The sequence below is a fragment of the Melospiza georgiana genome, chromosome 2, assembly GCF_028018845.1.
Source record: "Melospiza georgiana isolate bMelGeo1 chromosome 2, bMelGeo1.pri, whole genome shotgun sequence".
Lineage (NCBI taxonomy): Eukaryota > Metazoa > Chordata > Aves > Passeriformes > Passerellidae > Melospiza > Melospiza georgiana.
In genome coordinates this window covers 16,000,968-16,017,252 of record NC_080431.1, presented here as the reverse complement: position 1 = coordinate 16,017,252, position 16,285 = coordinate 16,000,968, and the positions used below count along the sequence as shown (strand labels likewise).

At 36.9% G+C, this 16,285-nt stretch overlaps 1 protein-coding gene across 4 annotated transcripts in view; it reads right to left on the bottom strand.

Moving 5' to 3' along the window:
• Positions 1-16,285, bottom strand: part of MYO16 (myosin XVI) — a 363,429-nt gene that overhangs the window by 17,409 nt on the left and 329,735 nt on the right. For all 4 annotated transcript variants that reach the window (XM_058044965.1, XM_058044966.1, XM_058044964.1 and 1 more), the window contains exons 33-34: positions 12,669-12,827; positions 9,413-9,504 (exon numbers count right to left, since the gene is read on the bottom strand). In XM_058044965.1, the coding sequence (XP_057900948.1) occupies positions 9,413-9,504; positions 12,669-12,827 (251 nt within the window). The remainder of the gene's footprint in view (positions 1-9,412; positions 9,505-12,668; positions 12,828-16,285) is intronic.

Here is a 16,285-nt window from a genome sequence, read left to right as displayed (position 1 = left end):
ACTGAATCAAGAAAAATTAAAAATTTGATAGTCTACATGTTTTTTATCAATAAAATACTCATTTAAATATATAAGGGGAAAGCACACAGTAAGCCAAAGGTGTGTTAAGAAGCCTAGGTAAGCGTTCAACATAAATCAAATCAATATGTAAATTTCTTTTTGATTGGAAACCCTACATTGATCATGAATGACCCCAGCACGGAGCAGAGAGCAGCTATGATAAATGAGCTTACATGCTTCAATGTTCCAGTTAAAATCCTCAAATAGAAACATAACACTGGGATCCAAACTGATTCATGTGATTGTCATGTGAGTGCTGGGATAGCAGACCCACTGACTGTAATACCTTAATATGCGATATACAAAAATAAAGTGATTTTAGTTAATTTTTTTTTAACTGCTGATGGCATTTCTTTGTGTTGAAGCAACTTTACAATGTCCAAAAAACAAATGGATGAATGGATTTCAAATGGATTCATTGGAAAAGAAAAGATGGCAAAGAAGACAGGTACTCTGGTGCAAATCTAGAATTTCTCTGGAGGAGGTATACCAGCAAAACATTAGTGTAACTGAAAATGCAATGCATTTGCTTTTTTCTAAACATGAAATACTTTTTTCTTTCTCAGTTAAAATTTCTAATTAAATCAAAAGAATGAACTTCTTTTAGAAGAAATGTTGCTATATAGATGACATACCAAAGGAAGTAATAACTTGGCTGACCTATAAAAAATTTGGGATAATCTTAAAAGGAACTTTGTACTTAAAATGGAATTTAGAAGGAACAACATTTACTAACAAAAATGCATTGTTGCGTGATTCAGGCAGAAATGTCTTCTCTTCTGAAGAAATTTATGGCTATCTCTTGGATAGTTTTTCAAGGGCAAGATTCAATTTTCTTCCGAACATCAGCTGTGGAATGATGCTGGAAACGGGATGGTCTCATGTCAGAGATCATGCAGACACAGGTGTCTTCATCTTTGATTGCCCAGTCCAGCCTCTGCTATCACATGGCACTTGGAAAGCTCTCAAACCTCATCCTAAAAAATTAAATCCACTATTTGCCTTAGTTTCACTTTCTGATGGGATTTTCCAGAAGAATTAATGAAAGAAAAATGTACTAAGGATAATTATCTACTAAATGAACTCTGCTTCCTCACAGACCACTGAAAACTGAGAGATCACTCTTGCAAAAGGGACATCTCGTATCTCTGACTACCCTGGGTAGCAGAGGCTTGTTTTTATGAGAAAGAGAATCTTGGGCTACACACACCTATGCTGTGCCTCAGGCAGGATATTTTACATTCCTCATCTAACTGCAATTCTATTTTGGGTGGAAGTTGTTTGATTTTCTGCCATACTGTTGTGGTTTCCCGTAGGGGTTTTTTGTTTGTTTTGGGTTTTGTTTGTTTTTGTTGTTTTATTTGTTTGCTTATTTGGTTTTTGTTTTAGTTTTTGTTTTATTTGAGGACGAGAGATGGTTGTTTGGTTTGGGGTGATTTTTATAATTAATATTATTTTTTGAAATAATAGATTTTAGTTACAAAACAGGACCTGTCTTCCATAATTTTGTACCTTTTAGTGAAGTAGTTATATCAATATTATTAAAATGTATCAATAGTTGTATCACAGTATTTCCAATAAATTTTGTTAGTCATCTTCCTTACAGACTGGAAGTATCTCAGCAATCAAACAAAGACAACATATCTTTGTGAAAAAAAATAAGCACACAAATCTTGAGTACAACTGTAATTTGCAATCTGGTAGAAAATATTAGTACAAGGTAGGCAATGTTCAATAATATATGACAGTAACATCAGGCACACTGATTACTATAGCTGGGAGTAGAGTTGGAAAAGTCTATACATTCAAAACAGGAGTGTACTTTCTTTATTTGGATCTTGCGGCTTTCAATTTTTCTTTTTTTTTTTTGGCTGAGTGTTTTTCAACTCTAGATTTCAGATGTCAACAAAAAGGTGACACATTCCCAGAGTGACTAAAGCATCAACCATCAATAAATATTGAGTTTGTTTTTTTTTTCTTTAAGGTAATATTTCTCCAGATAAACAAATTATGCAATGCTCTCTAAAACCTTCAAGACATCCTCCCAATTTGCCTCTAATGCTTGAGAAAAGAATATGTTCAGACAGAAACTGTCTTTCTCAATATGAGTTCTGAAAACAAATCATTTATCACAGAGGTTTTTTTGGAACGGCTCACCTAACAGTGCTAATACTGCTTTGCACCTAATCTAACAAAAAATATCTGACAAACTAAGTCATGTTGCTACTTAATTAATCTCTGCCTTTTCATGACATTAATGGAGATATTTTATTTGCCTATATACAGACTATGTTTGCCACAAAGCTTTCAAAGCAATTACAAAAACAATCAACTTATATTTGCTGTAGTTGGTTATCATCCTTTGTTGTATAAAAACACTGCACTTATGGTCAAACAATGTTAGAAGAAAATATCATTTAATTTACGGTCTGTTAGCAATCCAAATCTCTGCTATCTGCATGCAGCAGCGTGTGACAGCAGGAGAATGAAGGGCAGAGGAACCAATTTATTCCCTCTCACACCCAGCACTCTTAAGTGCAAAGTGCAGTCACTGTCCACAGTGGGGTGGTGGACCCCACTGCCCTTGAGCTCAAACTGGAAGCAGCCTTTTAGGGGGAGCCACTGGCCAAGAGGGATAATTACACCCTCTAGCCAAACACCAGAGCTCAGGGAGGCCATGGGGATGCTCAGGAGGCTTTGTTCCCTTCTCTTCTACAATCTCATTTACCAGGGCAAATGCAGTGAGGATGAAGCCCTGGAGACAGAAAAGGGGCCTGGAGTGTGTAGGGAACTGGCTGTGACACGCACTGGTTCAAAGAGGAGCATCTGTGCTCTCACCTGTGGAGGTCACAGCAGTCAGATCTGGGATATAGCTGCTTAGCAGAGGGGCATCAGCCCTCCCAGAGCCCTTCAACACCAACACAAGATAGTGTATTTACTGATGAATTTACTCTATGCCTTACCTCACAGCATTTAATCTATAAGGAACATACTATTGGTTGTAAGTCTTCTAAAAATAAAGCCACAATGCTTTATTTATTATCTAAAAATAAAGCCACAATGCATTATAGGTCCTGATTTTCATTGCTGGGTGTGACATTACAAAGAATATTCTTTGTGCTACTGTCAAAGCAATGAACAAAACACAATGCAGGGGGATATACTGATTCAGATCAATAATAAGCATGTTCTATGTCTTCTCTTGGATGCTACGTGTTTACAAAGGTGTTACTGGTTTTCTACTCCACCAGACCTGTTTGATTGCCACTTTTTGCTTCAAAGATGATCAAAGATTACTTCCAGCTAATGGGCAAACATGATGGACAGTAACAATGAAAGTCAGAGCTCAGTGTTTAGAACTGTGACAAAAGGTGGGAGATAGCAACACATTGCAACACATTCTTGACTATTCATTTTTTAAACTTTTGAACAGCCAACAAAAGAAGTGATTGGCAACAAATATTAAATCAAGTAGGAACAAAGAAGACCTTTGAAACCATAATGAATATGCAGCTCTTTCTGAGGGAAGAGACTGCTGAAAGCAATGAGATTTCATGAAATAAGAGCTATGGCTTAAGCTGTAATGAAACAATAAATACATACTTCACGAATATGAAAAGACACTTCCAATTTAACATTGTTAGATGTTGGCTCCTATATTACTGCAATCTGCCAATCTGCACCATGGGGTTTAAACAAAATAGAAGAGATAAGACTGTGGATTTTCTAATATAGCCATATGTGAAAAAGCAACCAGGATTTTTTATCTCACCTCTTTGAACACAAGGCAGATAAAACACATTTCAGAAGTGGGCAACCAAAATCCTACACCAGGGTATGTCATATGTCTGATATTACTTAACCTACCAGAATGGAAACCTGCTTATTTGTGTTCTTGTTCTTTCTATAGGATTGAATGCATGTAATCATCCGATTACAAATAAGCAAATATGCAGCCATTCAAAGCTAAACTGGACAGAGGCTTTGCATCTATCAACAGAAATTTTTACACCTTTCTTCTGGTACAACTGAATCATCAGGAGACTATGGTTAAGACCTAATTTTCACAGAATGCAACCCCTATAAATGTAGGCAATCATTATAATTATTTTTATTTTATCGTACATAAAAGATCACATTGATATGTGTATGGATATGAATATCAAATCTGGAATATCACATAGGCTTTTGAGTTTTTTTGTCCTTAGTCCCTCTTTTTTTACTGTACTACCTTCTGCTCTGTTCTTGGTTCTTTCCCTCCTGTTCTTATCTTCCTTTTAGTTTTTTTTTCATCACTTCAGGTTGATTCCTTCTCTCTAGCTCTTCTATTTTTCGTCTTTCCAAATCCCTTGTTCCATTTTATTATTTACCTTCTCTCTCAGTTATTTTTATTCTTTTCCAGACTTCTTAGAACCATCCATTATCTGTGCCTGGCTCACTCCCCGCTCCTGCTCCCCACGCATGCTTATTATCACTCTAATCTTGAATGTGTCCCTCACCTCCCATCTGTTCATTATCTTCAGGTGTCCATCTCATCCTGTTACAGACAGACCATATTGCTTCTTGCTGCCCACATAAGAAAAAAAGGAATCTTTTAGCTGGCTGGCTTTTCTTGATTCCACTATATCTTTCTCACACCACTTCCCACTTCATAGTGAATGGCAATACCAACTTTAAAGTATCATTGAAAAAAAAAAACAAAAAACCAAACCCAATCCACCAAAAAACCTCACAGTCCTGGATCTGTGAAAAAAAGACATGGCCACATAGCTTTTGTGAGAGGTAAAAAATATAGATGTTTGCTTTTACTGACTCTATTTCATCTTGCTGCCATTGCTGACATCAAAAAGAATTTATATATTTCAATGGTCTTTATGCCCTTTTAAACATAGACACTCATAGCAGCTGTTGAGAGCAGAGGAATCACTAAAAACAGTCTGGAGAGAGCCTATTGGATTGGTTAAGGAACTGAAAAATACTTTGTCTAAAAGACAAAGAGCACAGGATCAATATTTTAGCTTTTTTATTTTAGAGGAGGTTTTGGGTTTTCTTCTAAGCAATTTCAACATTTCTGGAATAGCCAATATGCTTTGGGATCACTTCCTAGAGTGTGACTGAATAGAAATGACTCTTAGTCATATCAGAATTTCCTACCTAAGCAAGTTTATGGCAAAAATGACCAGAAGAAGCATCTCTTTCATTTTGGTGAGGTTTTTTTACCTCTGGAAGGAAATCATGGCATATGAATTTGAGACTACAGATCCAGGCACACTTGGAACTGCCAGACTGTTTAGACAAACCACTGAAGCAATTTGAAATAATAATAATTTAAATAATTTTAAATCTTTAATTTAAAATCAAGCTTGCAAAAGGAATATTCCTAGTTTTCTGCTGTTTGGGGAGCCAATGGCTACCATAACACTTTCTGTTCAAATTGAGTTAGAGGCATCGCTGCTAAGAGTAAAGTTTTCTTGTAAGGTTAGGTTAGGATATTGCTTCTTGCAGGACCATTGTACTGTAGATTTTTGGTTTTCAATTTTGGAAATTTCTTTGGATAGAATGTTTTGGTTTACAAGAAAAGCAGAAAACACAGGAAAGCGAGTGTGCTGGGTTGGGGAGGATCTACTGTCTGAACAAACGAAAGCACATGAAACTTTTCAATAACTGGTTTCACCCCCAAATTCATGCTTCAACTTTCATCTTCACAGAGAATGAAGATGAAGTTACAGTGCAATATTAGATGTTAGGTTCTTTATGTTTTTATATGATATTTTACAACTCATTGATAAAAAACACTTGGAAATCTATAGCTGTAACATCACAAAACAATCTGAAGAAAAAGGTAGTAGTTTAAAAACCCCATAGTTTGTTGTTCTTTTGACATGCAAAACTCTTATTTTGTTTTGACATATGTTCTTTCATTCCTGAGGAGACAAAAATTAAACCTTAATATTTCTTCATTTTTCTAAAAGAATGAAGCAGAATTTTTTCCATTACTTTCCAATGAGAAATATTTTGTTAGTATCTAAATTTTCCAATTTTTATTCTTTTTCATTCAGGAAAAACTGTAACCACTGCCCCAGAAAATTAGCATTTATGGCCAACAGTAAACATATTTATTCTTTTTTTTTTCCAGCAGACTTCATTTTAAGATGATCATCTGGCTGATGCTTTATGCTTGGTAACTACTTTCAAAGAAGTTTACTAAAAGATTGATCCATATGCTGCATGTTGACAGACACTGACCTGAAGAATTGTCTCTGGAGTGTGTAGATTTGCAGTGTGCAGAACTGTCAGGCAGTGATGCAGGTAATTAGCACCTGATGTGACAACACAATGGTACCATAGCCACAATGTCTCAGCTTAATGGAATGGATATTCACCTTGAGATCCTGTGACACAAATGCAATGAACTAACCCTCACTGTCACTTCAGTAAGGAACTAGCAGGGAGATATTTAAAAATCCATAAATGTTGGAAGCTCCTGAAAGCTAGAGAACAAGTTTCCTTTAGCTGAAGTGACAGTGGCTGCCAAGATATTCAAGGAACTAAATTTTTCTCTTTAGAGCAATTAGTCAATCATGGACCTGTGAAAAAATATGTCCCACTTCATACAGCTGTGCAGGAATTATTTTAAGTGATAAGGTTACTACAGTGAAGCCTGGCAAAGATTTTACAATCAGCTTGTACGCTGTTAGAGTCTCTAGCAGCATGCTAAGAAATGTCAACAGTAATTAAACCCAGTCATTTTCAAATATATGCCATGCTTTGGCAATGCTGAGGAAGGCTTTTCACAGTAAGAATTCTTAGCCCTGTGAGCATAGATTTTTTTAAAGATTTTTTTTTCTTTTTATGGGAAGAAGAACATTTTTCTCGTTTTCTTTTGGCAACACCATTTTGGAAGATGTTTATTCATTAAAGGAATTGTAACAAAAATCACAGAACTACAGGTTTCTTCTCTCAATTTGTCACAGTTCTTACTGAGCTTGAATTTACGGATTGTCCCTGTGTGCAATTCCAAGTACATTGCATGGAATTTATTTTAAAAATTTGTGAAACACTTTGGCAAAACATCTGAAAATTTAGGGAAAAGTGGCATTTCAAAATACTGGAAAAAAAATTGTGTTCAGGTTTTGGCAAGTACTTTTGGAAAAATAAAAAGCACAAATTTTCAAATTGTTAACAACTTGCTCCAAAAATAAAACATTTAAATGTTGTTTCCATTTGCAAAGGATTGAGGAAGAGGACAGTGGCTCCCCTTATCCAGTTCATTTAACTTTTTGTACTGTACTGATGCAGTAATTTAAACATGACCATCTTGACCCAGGTAAGCTCATTAGCAACAGAGGTGTGAGGTGCTGCAGGACAAAAGCTTCTCACTGTGTGAGGTTTGTAACTGAAGCAGTGTCAGAGACTTGGACTTTTCATTCGCTAGAAAGGTCTCTTTGGCCACTCTCATAGGTAATAAGTACTTGGTTGATGTAATAAAAATGTAACAGAGACAACTGGAAACACCCTCATCCAGAATACTCCTCTGGAGACAGAAGAAAGGATTTTCTTTCACAATAGGGTCAAAGCCCATTTTTGAGAGTCTGAGAGGTATGGTGAGGTGTGGTGTGCAAGATGGATTTGCTCCCATCTATGCTCCAGTAAGATCTAGCCAGCCTTACTCAAGGGATAAGTGTAGTGCTGAGTGCTGTCTTGGCACAATTTTTCAGCTCAGAATAGGCCCTGTAGTTACACGCTTCTGACAGTAAGGCAGAAAAACAAAAAATGAAAGCTTTTGTACTGGTTGGCTCACATAGTTGAAACCTATTGTTTTTCAGAGCTGCATTAACACCGAGTATGATGTTGAAGGTTGAATCTTGCTCCTGCTGGAGTCAAAGGCCAAACATTCATTTAACTTGGCTAAGGCCAGTGTTTTGTTGTTATGAAATGTCAGCTGTCCCCCACAGACAACAAGTGATAAAGCACTTCTCTTACCTTCTGGTAAAATGGTTTGGAAATGGTAAAATTGGTGAATGAGAGGTTTCTGTTGAGAAAAGTCCTCTTAGCTCCAACTTGTTTTCTATTTGGACAATATTTAGCTTTACTGTAGACTTCTTACAATCATCTCAAATAAAAAAAAAAGACTTGGGACTACCCATTTAGAAAAGTGCACTGAAGACATAATGACAATAGGAGAATACACTAATGCTGTTTAAGTGAAGTAATATAATAATAAAATTTTTGAATGCTCCCATGCCAGAATTGGCTACTTAGAAGGTAAAGTGATTCACATTAGATACAAAATATTGAAGAAAGAACTTTAAAAAAATCTTATTAAAAAGTTTATCCCTTACTGTATTTGGGTTGCTCCCAGACAAAGGAAGGAACGATGAATCTGACTCCATGTTCTCAGAAGGCTAATTTATTATTTTATGATGCTATATCATATTAAAGAATGCTATACTAAACTACACTAAAGAATACAGGAAGGATACTTACAGAAGGCTAAAAAGATAATAATGAAAACTCATGACTCTCTCTCCAGAGTCCTGACACAGCTTGACCCTGATTGGCCAATAAGTCAAAATAATTCACAGCAGAAACCAATGAAACAATCACCTGCTGGATGAACAATCTCCAAACACATTCCAAAGGAGCATAACACAGGAGAAGCAAATCAGATAACTATTGTTTTCCCTTTTCTTTGAGGCTTCTCAGGTTCCCAGGAGAAAAATCCTGGGTGAAGGGATTTTTCAGAAAATGTGAATGACACAATGCCTTTTTGTTCATTTAATGCACATCATTAATCTATGTTGCAATTTTAAAATTACTTTAGCTCATTAGAAATGTTAAGAAAACCAATGCAAGTGTCACATTACCTTAATACCTGCTGCTGTTTTAATTGATAGATATTTTGATTTCATTACTTATTGGTATTTGTACAGAAATTGTGAAGAGCATTTTTTAAGTCTTCATTGTTTTTAAATTAAAAAGTATGATACAATTATGCATTTAATTCTACCAGGTTCATGCAGGTATTTCTGGTATGAATGAATCAGTACCTTGAGAGAGATAATATCTTGGTCCTCTCAGGGTTAAAAGACATATTTCTTGCCTGGAAATAGCATCCTCACAACCAGCAACAATATGTTTCATAAATTTTGAGCTCACTATAAAAACCGTTCAGTGGAAAAAAAAAGGTAGTAAATTCATTATTGTCTTTAGCTCAATACAAACCTGTTAAAGAAGTCTGCATTTTTCAATGTCAATACCCAAATCTGAATCAAGAGAAAGCTTTCAACATGTGCCTACTATGATCTTTTTCTCTTTTAGTGGTTTAGCAGGCTATCAATGAAATATTTACCTGACTAGTGTGGCTCTCCCTGTGCCTTTGAATCGATGAGCCTGCTGTAGTGCTGGCAGACAGTCTGGAAAAGTCATTTTCCTCTGGTAATCCTAAAGCAGAAAAATACTAAATTATAATCTGAGATTTATGCACTGGTTGACTTCAAAATGAGGTTCAAAAGACCTTGATATGTTTCACTAAAAAAGAAACAAAAAAAACCCAACCCAAATCACATATTTCCTGAATATTTACTATTTCCATGCTTACTGAAACAGAAAAGTTCTTTTTTGCCATGTAGGGACAGTATAATAGGTATGCATGCTGATTGACAAGAAGGAGCAATTGTAACTAAAAAGCCTGCAAATATCACTTTACCTATACACTGGCCAGGGATTCCTCCTGCAATGAAGAAATCCCTGGTTCCTCTTCCCCTGGCTGGTTTTCATGGCAGAAGCAATGCAAAGGGAAAAAACCATGTCTGAAGCATTCTGCTCTCAAATTATATCTCTGTGTCACACAGGAACTCAATATTAGGTCCAGGATTCAAAACTTCATCCCCTCAGTATAAAACATGTTTTTTGGAAGTCTTGTAACTATAATGCACTCTCGATGTGGGAATTAGCTGTCCAAAATTTATCTGTGTAAAAACCAGTTACCCAGTGTAAAATAGCCCGGTAATCTCCTTCCCAAGAGAAACAAACACCTCTGAAAAGCTGATCCTATCGTGAGGCTCACAGCTTGTGCTTCCCCATCACTTCTGCAGCAGTGGGAATGGCATTCACACAGCACTGCAGGAGATCTGGAAGGTGGGATGAGGGGAAGCAAAGGCAGAAGCAGAAACAAAGGGAATCCATGATGGGCAATATTGAGGACCTCACAAACCAGAATCACAGACACCATGGTAGGTCTGTGTGTTGGGCTAGCAGAGCTGGAGATCATTTTTCCCACAGCAGCCCTCATAGTGCTGTGCTTGTGGTGGGTTGACCCTGGATGGATGCCAAGTGCCCACCCAAGCAGCTCCATCACTCCCCTCCTCAGCTGGACAGGGGGAGAAAAGATAACAAAGGCTTGTGGGTTGAGATAAGGACAGGAGAGATCACTCACTGGTTGCTGTCATGGGAAAAACAGACTCAGCATGGGGAATTGAACTGATTTTTTTAATTACCAATCAAAATCAGAGTAGGAAAATGAGAATTAAAACAAAGCTTAAAACCCTTTAAAGCCTCTCTATCCTCCTTTTAGTTTCTCCCTTATAACAGTCCCTTCCCATAACTTTGTAACTAGGGACAACAGTTTTTAAATTTTCTTTGTTTTTCTGAATAAAACTCATGTAAGATATTCATAAATATGGATATTTTTCTACATCATCTGGACTTCCTCTGAACACACAGACAGTGAAGAAGGCGAATCCCTTATTTGAAGCTCAGGACCTCGTTTGAACCAGGTCAAATCTGAGAGAGTCCAGCATTTCAGTTCTTTACTGCTTGCTGCAAAGGGAATCTGACCCTGGCATCTCAGTAATTGGAATTATGTGTTGTTTTGAGGTGAAATTACCACTTTTTGAAGCTGGGAAATTATATATTAGGTATGTACAGGGGAAAGGTGTGACATCCAAGGTCTCTAGTGTACTGCTAGTCTTGTAAATTATATGTCAGGTACCACTATTGCATTCTTGTCTACATTAAATTCTCTGTACTCCAGGTAAAAAATTCTCCCTTTGTAAGATCACGTTTTTTGGTTGAGTGAAAGGCTTGAAATAAATTTCCCTCTAAAAGATCTCAGTTTTTTGTGAATGCAAAACAACCCCCTTTTTCAAATAATTTCCTGAACTAAAAATTTATTTACATGGATTCAGTTTGGATCCGTGTCAAATAAAGTAGTAAAAAATTACCAAAATTTTAATGCAAAGTACCTTCGAAAAGTAGGTGCTATTCACTTAATTCAAATAAAAGGTAAAATGTAAAATATGTTCATAATTCTAGACCACCACAAATGAATAAAGATACTTTCCTAAGCCAAACAGCAAGTTCTGAAAAATATATTGATTTTGTACTATGTTAATACACTTTAGAATTGACTGCCCAGGACAGCCTTGAGCTAAGAATCAGGTTATCAATGATTTTCTGTTTATTTCTGTGAAAAGAACTTTGATAACTGGCCTTATCAAATAAGTAAAGTTTCCATGTACAGCAACAGTATGTTGTCACAGACATGGCAAGCAGAGGCTTGGTAGAGCTTGGAAAGACAAATGGAGCTGTTGATTACATCCTAAGAGCTTTCCTTTACGTACACCTAAGTAAATATTAGGATATCACAGTTGTGCATTGAGTAATACCTTGTTTAATTCAGTCCAAGTTTGGCAGCATCAGTTTAGCTGGGCCAGAGGCAAAATTACAAGAATGTAAGTTAGGCACGGGTGCAGTCTGGAGTACAAACTAAACCATCTGGATTGGTCTTTTCTGCAACTACTTTCAAGTTACCAAAAGTAAGTTGAATTTGGCTTTTTTTTTTTTTCTTTGTTTTGGTTCAAAATTAAGTTTTTTATACATTATTGCTGCAATTATACATGGCACTGTTTTGGGTGATGTAGGATCACAACTTTCAGCATTGCAATGTAAAAGGTTATTTCAGGCTGTTTGATTACTTTGTCTATTTGGCAAAGAGCTCTTTCTTTCAGACTAAAAATTCTGCTAAGTATGGAAGATTTGTGGTGAAATCACTGTTTTATAGCACAGAGATGTAGAAAGTTGCTACTCCTGTCAAAAAAGAAGTAAAAAATAAGAGCAATTAAATTCATTACACAAAATGAAAAAGTAACTTCTATGAAAAATCTGAAATCAGAGAAGTGTGATTTCCTTAGGATTAGTGCTTTTAGAACCTTGAAACATATTCTGTCACTGCTCTTGTACCATTTTGTATTGCAATAATAATAAGCATTTCATTCACTCGTAAGGCACCTACAGCAAAGGGAGATCATGATTTCCTATTTTCTGTCCCATTTTTGTTGATATAGGATCAGAATCTCAAATCTCAGACCTCCATACCTTAGGCTGCTTATAGACTTGGAGCTGAAGGAATTACAAATTCCTCAACAGAGGCTGTTTTATGTTCTTCACATTCAGCTTTTATTGGAGAGGGACTTATCAGTTCACACATACAAAGTTAAGCCAGTTCCAGAAAGAGATATTTCACAACTCAGAAGATTCCAGCCTCATTCAAGGAAATACTTCAGCAATTTTATGTTAGAAGAATTTTGGGATTAAAAACTACTTACCATTTGATACTGAATTTCCATTTTCAGCAGTCACAGAACTGGACAATGGATTAGATGACTGAGTTCCATGATTATTTGCATTTTTATCCTGTGTTTCTGATCCAGGATCTGATGCATTTGGATCTTCCCTGCTCCTCAAGTTCAGATTAGTTTCAGCACCTGACAGAAACAGAAATATGATTGTTAGCTTCCTATTAACTAGTGCCTTTCACATGTAATTAAATTAAAACTAAACTAACACAGAGAGACCAAGTTACTTTATTAAATTAATCACTAAATTCACAAGTCCAGTGATAAAAGTGAAAGGTTTAAATCAGTGATTTTTGCAAGTTTGGCTTTTTTTTGGTTGGTTGATTTTTGTTGGGTTTTTTGTTACTGCTACACTTGAAGCTTTTTAAAGTTTAAGGGAGTAAAAGGCATTACAAAATTTCATTTGTATTGTTTCTTCCCACAGAAGTATCAGTGGATATAGTTTACCAAGTGTTTGTATTGTTTCTATTTTAAGATTCTATTTCACTTGAGCTTGCATAGCACTGTCATCATTGCAACGCCTTTCATCATTGCACCAAATAATACTAGAACAGATATAATGTGATCTTATCCTTTTCTTTTACCACCTACCACAAGAAACAAACTGGCTTTTGAGATTAAACCATAGTAGCAATATTCCTCCCAGCAGATCCTCCCTGTGGCCATTGTTTAGCAGCCTCAGGGCTCTCCAGCCATCAGTTGTCATTTTCTATAAAGCGCCAGCTATTCAAGTCAGAGCCTTTTAGCTAAATTTCCTCAAGACATCAAGAGGAGGTCTGATCCTGTAGGAGTTCCAAAGCTTTTTAGCATTTGTTCAAAGAGAAGGGCCAAACAAAGCCCTTATCTTTTCTCCCTCCAGCTCACAGCAAAGCGCCTGGAGCTGCCTCTGAGCTTGCCTGGCCCTGTCAGCCCAGGGCTCCACAAGAAACAGCCTCAAGCCATTGGCTGTGCCCGAGTGGGGCTCCCACTGGAGCTCAGGGCCAGGGACACGTTCAGAGCTGCAAGACAAGATGGATGGGGACAGCAGCAGGGTCCCCACTGCGGTACCTGTGTCCCTGAATCCCCACTCCTTTCCAGTGTGACAGGGCTGATGAAATGCTGCACTGGCAAGGTTATGCATTTTCTTAAGGATTTATCTCTCTTTTCCATGTTTTTTTTGGTTGTTTGTTTGTTTTTAGTTTGTTTTTGATTGGTGGGTTTTCTGTTTGTTTGTTTTTCTTTTGCATTTTTGGGGGGTTTTGTGTGTGTTGAAGATATATATATATTCTTTCCTCGCCACAGTCGGGTTTGATTTGTATAAGACAAAACTGAATTTGGTGCTTTCTCCATTTCAGTCTTCCAAACTATTTCTGCTCCCTCTGAGGCCTGGCCTTTGCTGCAGGGCCGATGTGTTATGGTGACCCTGGTGCAAAGGTCCTCCTGTAACACTCTAAAATAAAAATATTCTTTCTGTGACAACTCTGAGAGAGTTATTCCTTGATTTTGGTTGTCATAATTATAGCAAGAATCAAGAGAGGTCAAAAGGCTAGCAATTAAAACCAACATTTGAGCATTCTTCCATACTTCCAAAAACATCCTCAGCTCTCCCAAACATATGATATATTCTTATAAATCTCAAGCACATGAAAATTTTTCAAGGGGAAGGAAAAGGATTTTTTTTTCACCAGGAAAGAGACGCTTAACCTGAAGATTTTACAGCCCAATGTTAACTGTTCTGTCAATTTTTCATTTCTATGCCTGAAATAAAAAAAAAAAAAAAATCCAACTGACTGGGAAGCCCCAACATTAAAAACTTAATTAATGAAATGGAAGCTTTAAATCCATTCTGGTTCCCTCAAAATACTTAATTTAATTGAAAAGGTATTTCCTATTTTTGTTTAGCTTTTAGTTATCTAACACTGAATTGTTCTTAATATTTCCTTGTCTAAAGGAAATCTGTCTTAAAAAGTCAAAAAGTTAATTTTCAAACTGTCAGATAAAAGATTTCCATGTTAGTTTGATTTTTGTCCCTTCCTCTCTTGCCCTCTTTCCTTGATCATTATTTTTCGTGAGATCTGATTGGATTATTTCCGTGACACTGAAACATAAAATAAAACATTTCATTAAATGGATCTTCAGGCAAATGTGCTTTGTATTGCAAAAATTAGGCCAGCTCCACCCACAGTAACTGACTTGGGAGAGGCTGAGATGGAAAGTCTGAGATGGAAAATGCATACGGTACAATTATAAGAGCATGCCTGATTTAGCTTTTGTACAAGCAAGTTGACTGCAAAATGTATCTGCAGCTCATTTTAAATTTGTCTGAAAAGGAAATGTCACTTTTACATGTTACTAGTCAGTGCACTTGCCTATAGATCATAATCCACCTACATAATTATTGTGCCACTTTTTACATAAAGCTTCTTGGGGAAGTGGCTGGGATCTTTATTTTTCTTGATATTCGAAAGATTTATTGATTTGCCTGACATGTGTAATTCATTTGAGAATGAACAAGTAGAAAGAATTTTTCTTGCATTGGTTTTTGCAGAAGCCTTTTGTTTCATAGATGCATTGATATCTTTTCAGGGCATTCACAAAGGGCTCTTGGAAAAAAAAATCTTTTCCTCTTTGTATCTGTAAAAGGAAATACTACAAAGAACTGTGGATAGCTACTACGAAGCTAGAATATCATAATAAATTGGCAGAAATAAGAAGTGGAATATATGCAGCATATCTTTGGGGACAAATATCTAGACAGAAATTTGTTATCCCATTTGCTATATTCAATCATGGTAAGAAATGCACCCCGTTAGTTTCTGAACAGAAAACTATATAGAGAAAATATATTTCATAGTCCCTTATTTAGATGATCTTGGGGGGTGGGAAAGAACCCTATATTTTATTTCAAAACAATCTGGGTTATATAAAGGTACTTGAACTAATTTCCTGTATATAGGCATCTTCAGCTCCTCACTGGAGGAGATTCATGTGAGACTTCAGAACAAGTTTAACTGTGTACAGCAAACTTCAACCAGAGGTCAGGAGAGCGCCCCTGAAATCAGCTCTGCCCCCCTGGACAAGCTCCCCCTGGCCCAGCCTCTGCTCACAGGACACGCTCCAGCCCTGAACACGCACTGTGTCCAGTTCTGGGCTCCTCAGCACAAGACAGACAAGCTACTGGAGAGGGTCAGTGCAGGGCCACAAAGATGATGAGGAGTTTGGAGCATTTCTCTTATGAGAACACAATGCAGGAGCTGGGCCTCTGTAGTCTGGAGAAGGCTGGGAGGGGATCTCATCAATACATATAAATAAATATCTCAGTGGTGGATGTCAAGTGGATGCCAGGATCTTTCTGGTGGAGCTCAGTGACAAGGAGCAGTAGCTATAAACTAAAACACAGGAAATTTCACCTTCCACCTTCTGAGGAAGGACTCTACATTGAGAATGGCAGAGCACTGAACAGGCTGCCCAGGGGTCCTGTGGAGTCTCCATCTCTGGAGACACTAAAAACCCATCTGGACATGCTCCCGTTGTAGTGACCCTGCTTTGCCATGGGGTTGGACTGGGTGATGTCCAAAGGTCAATTCCAACCCTAACAATTCTATGAT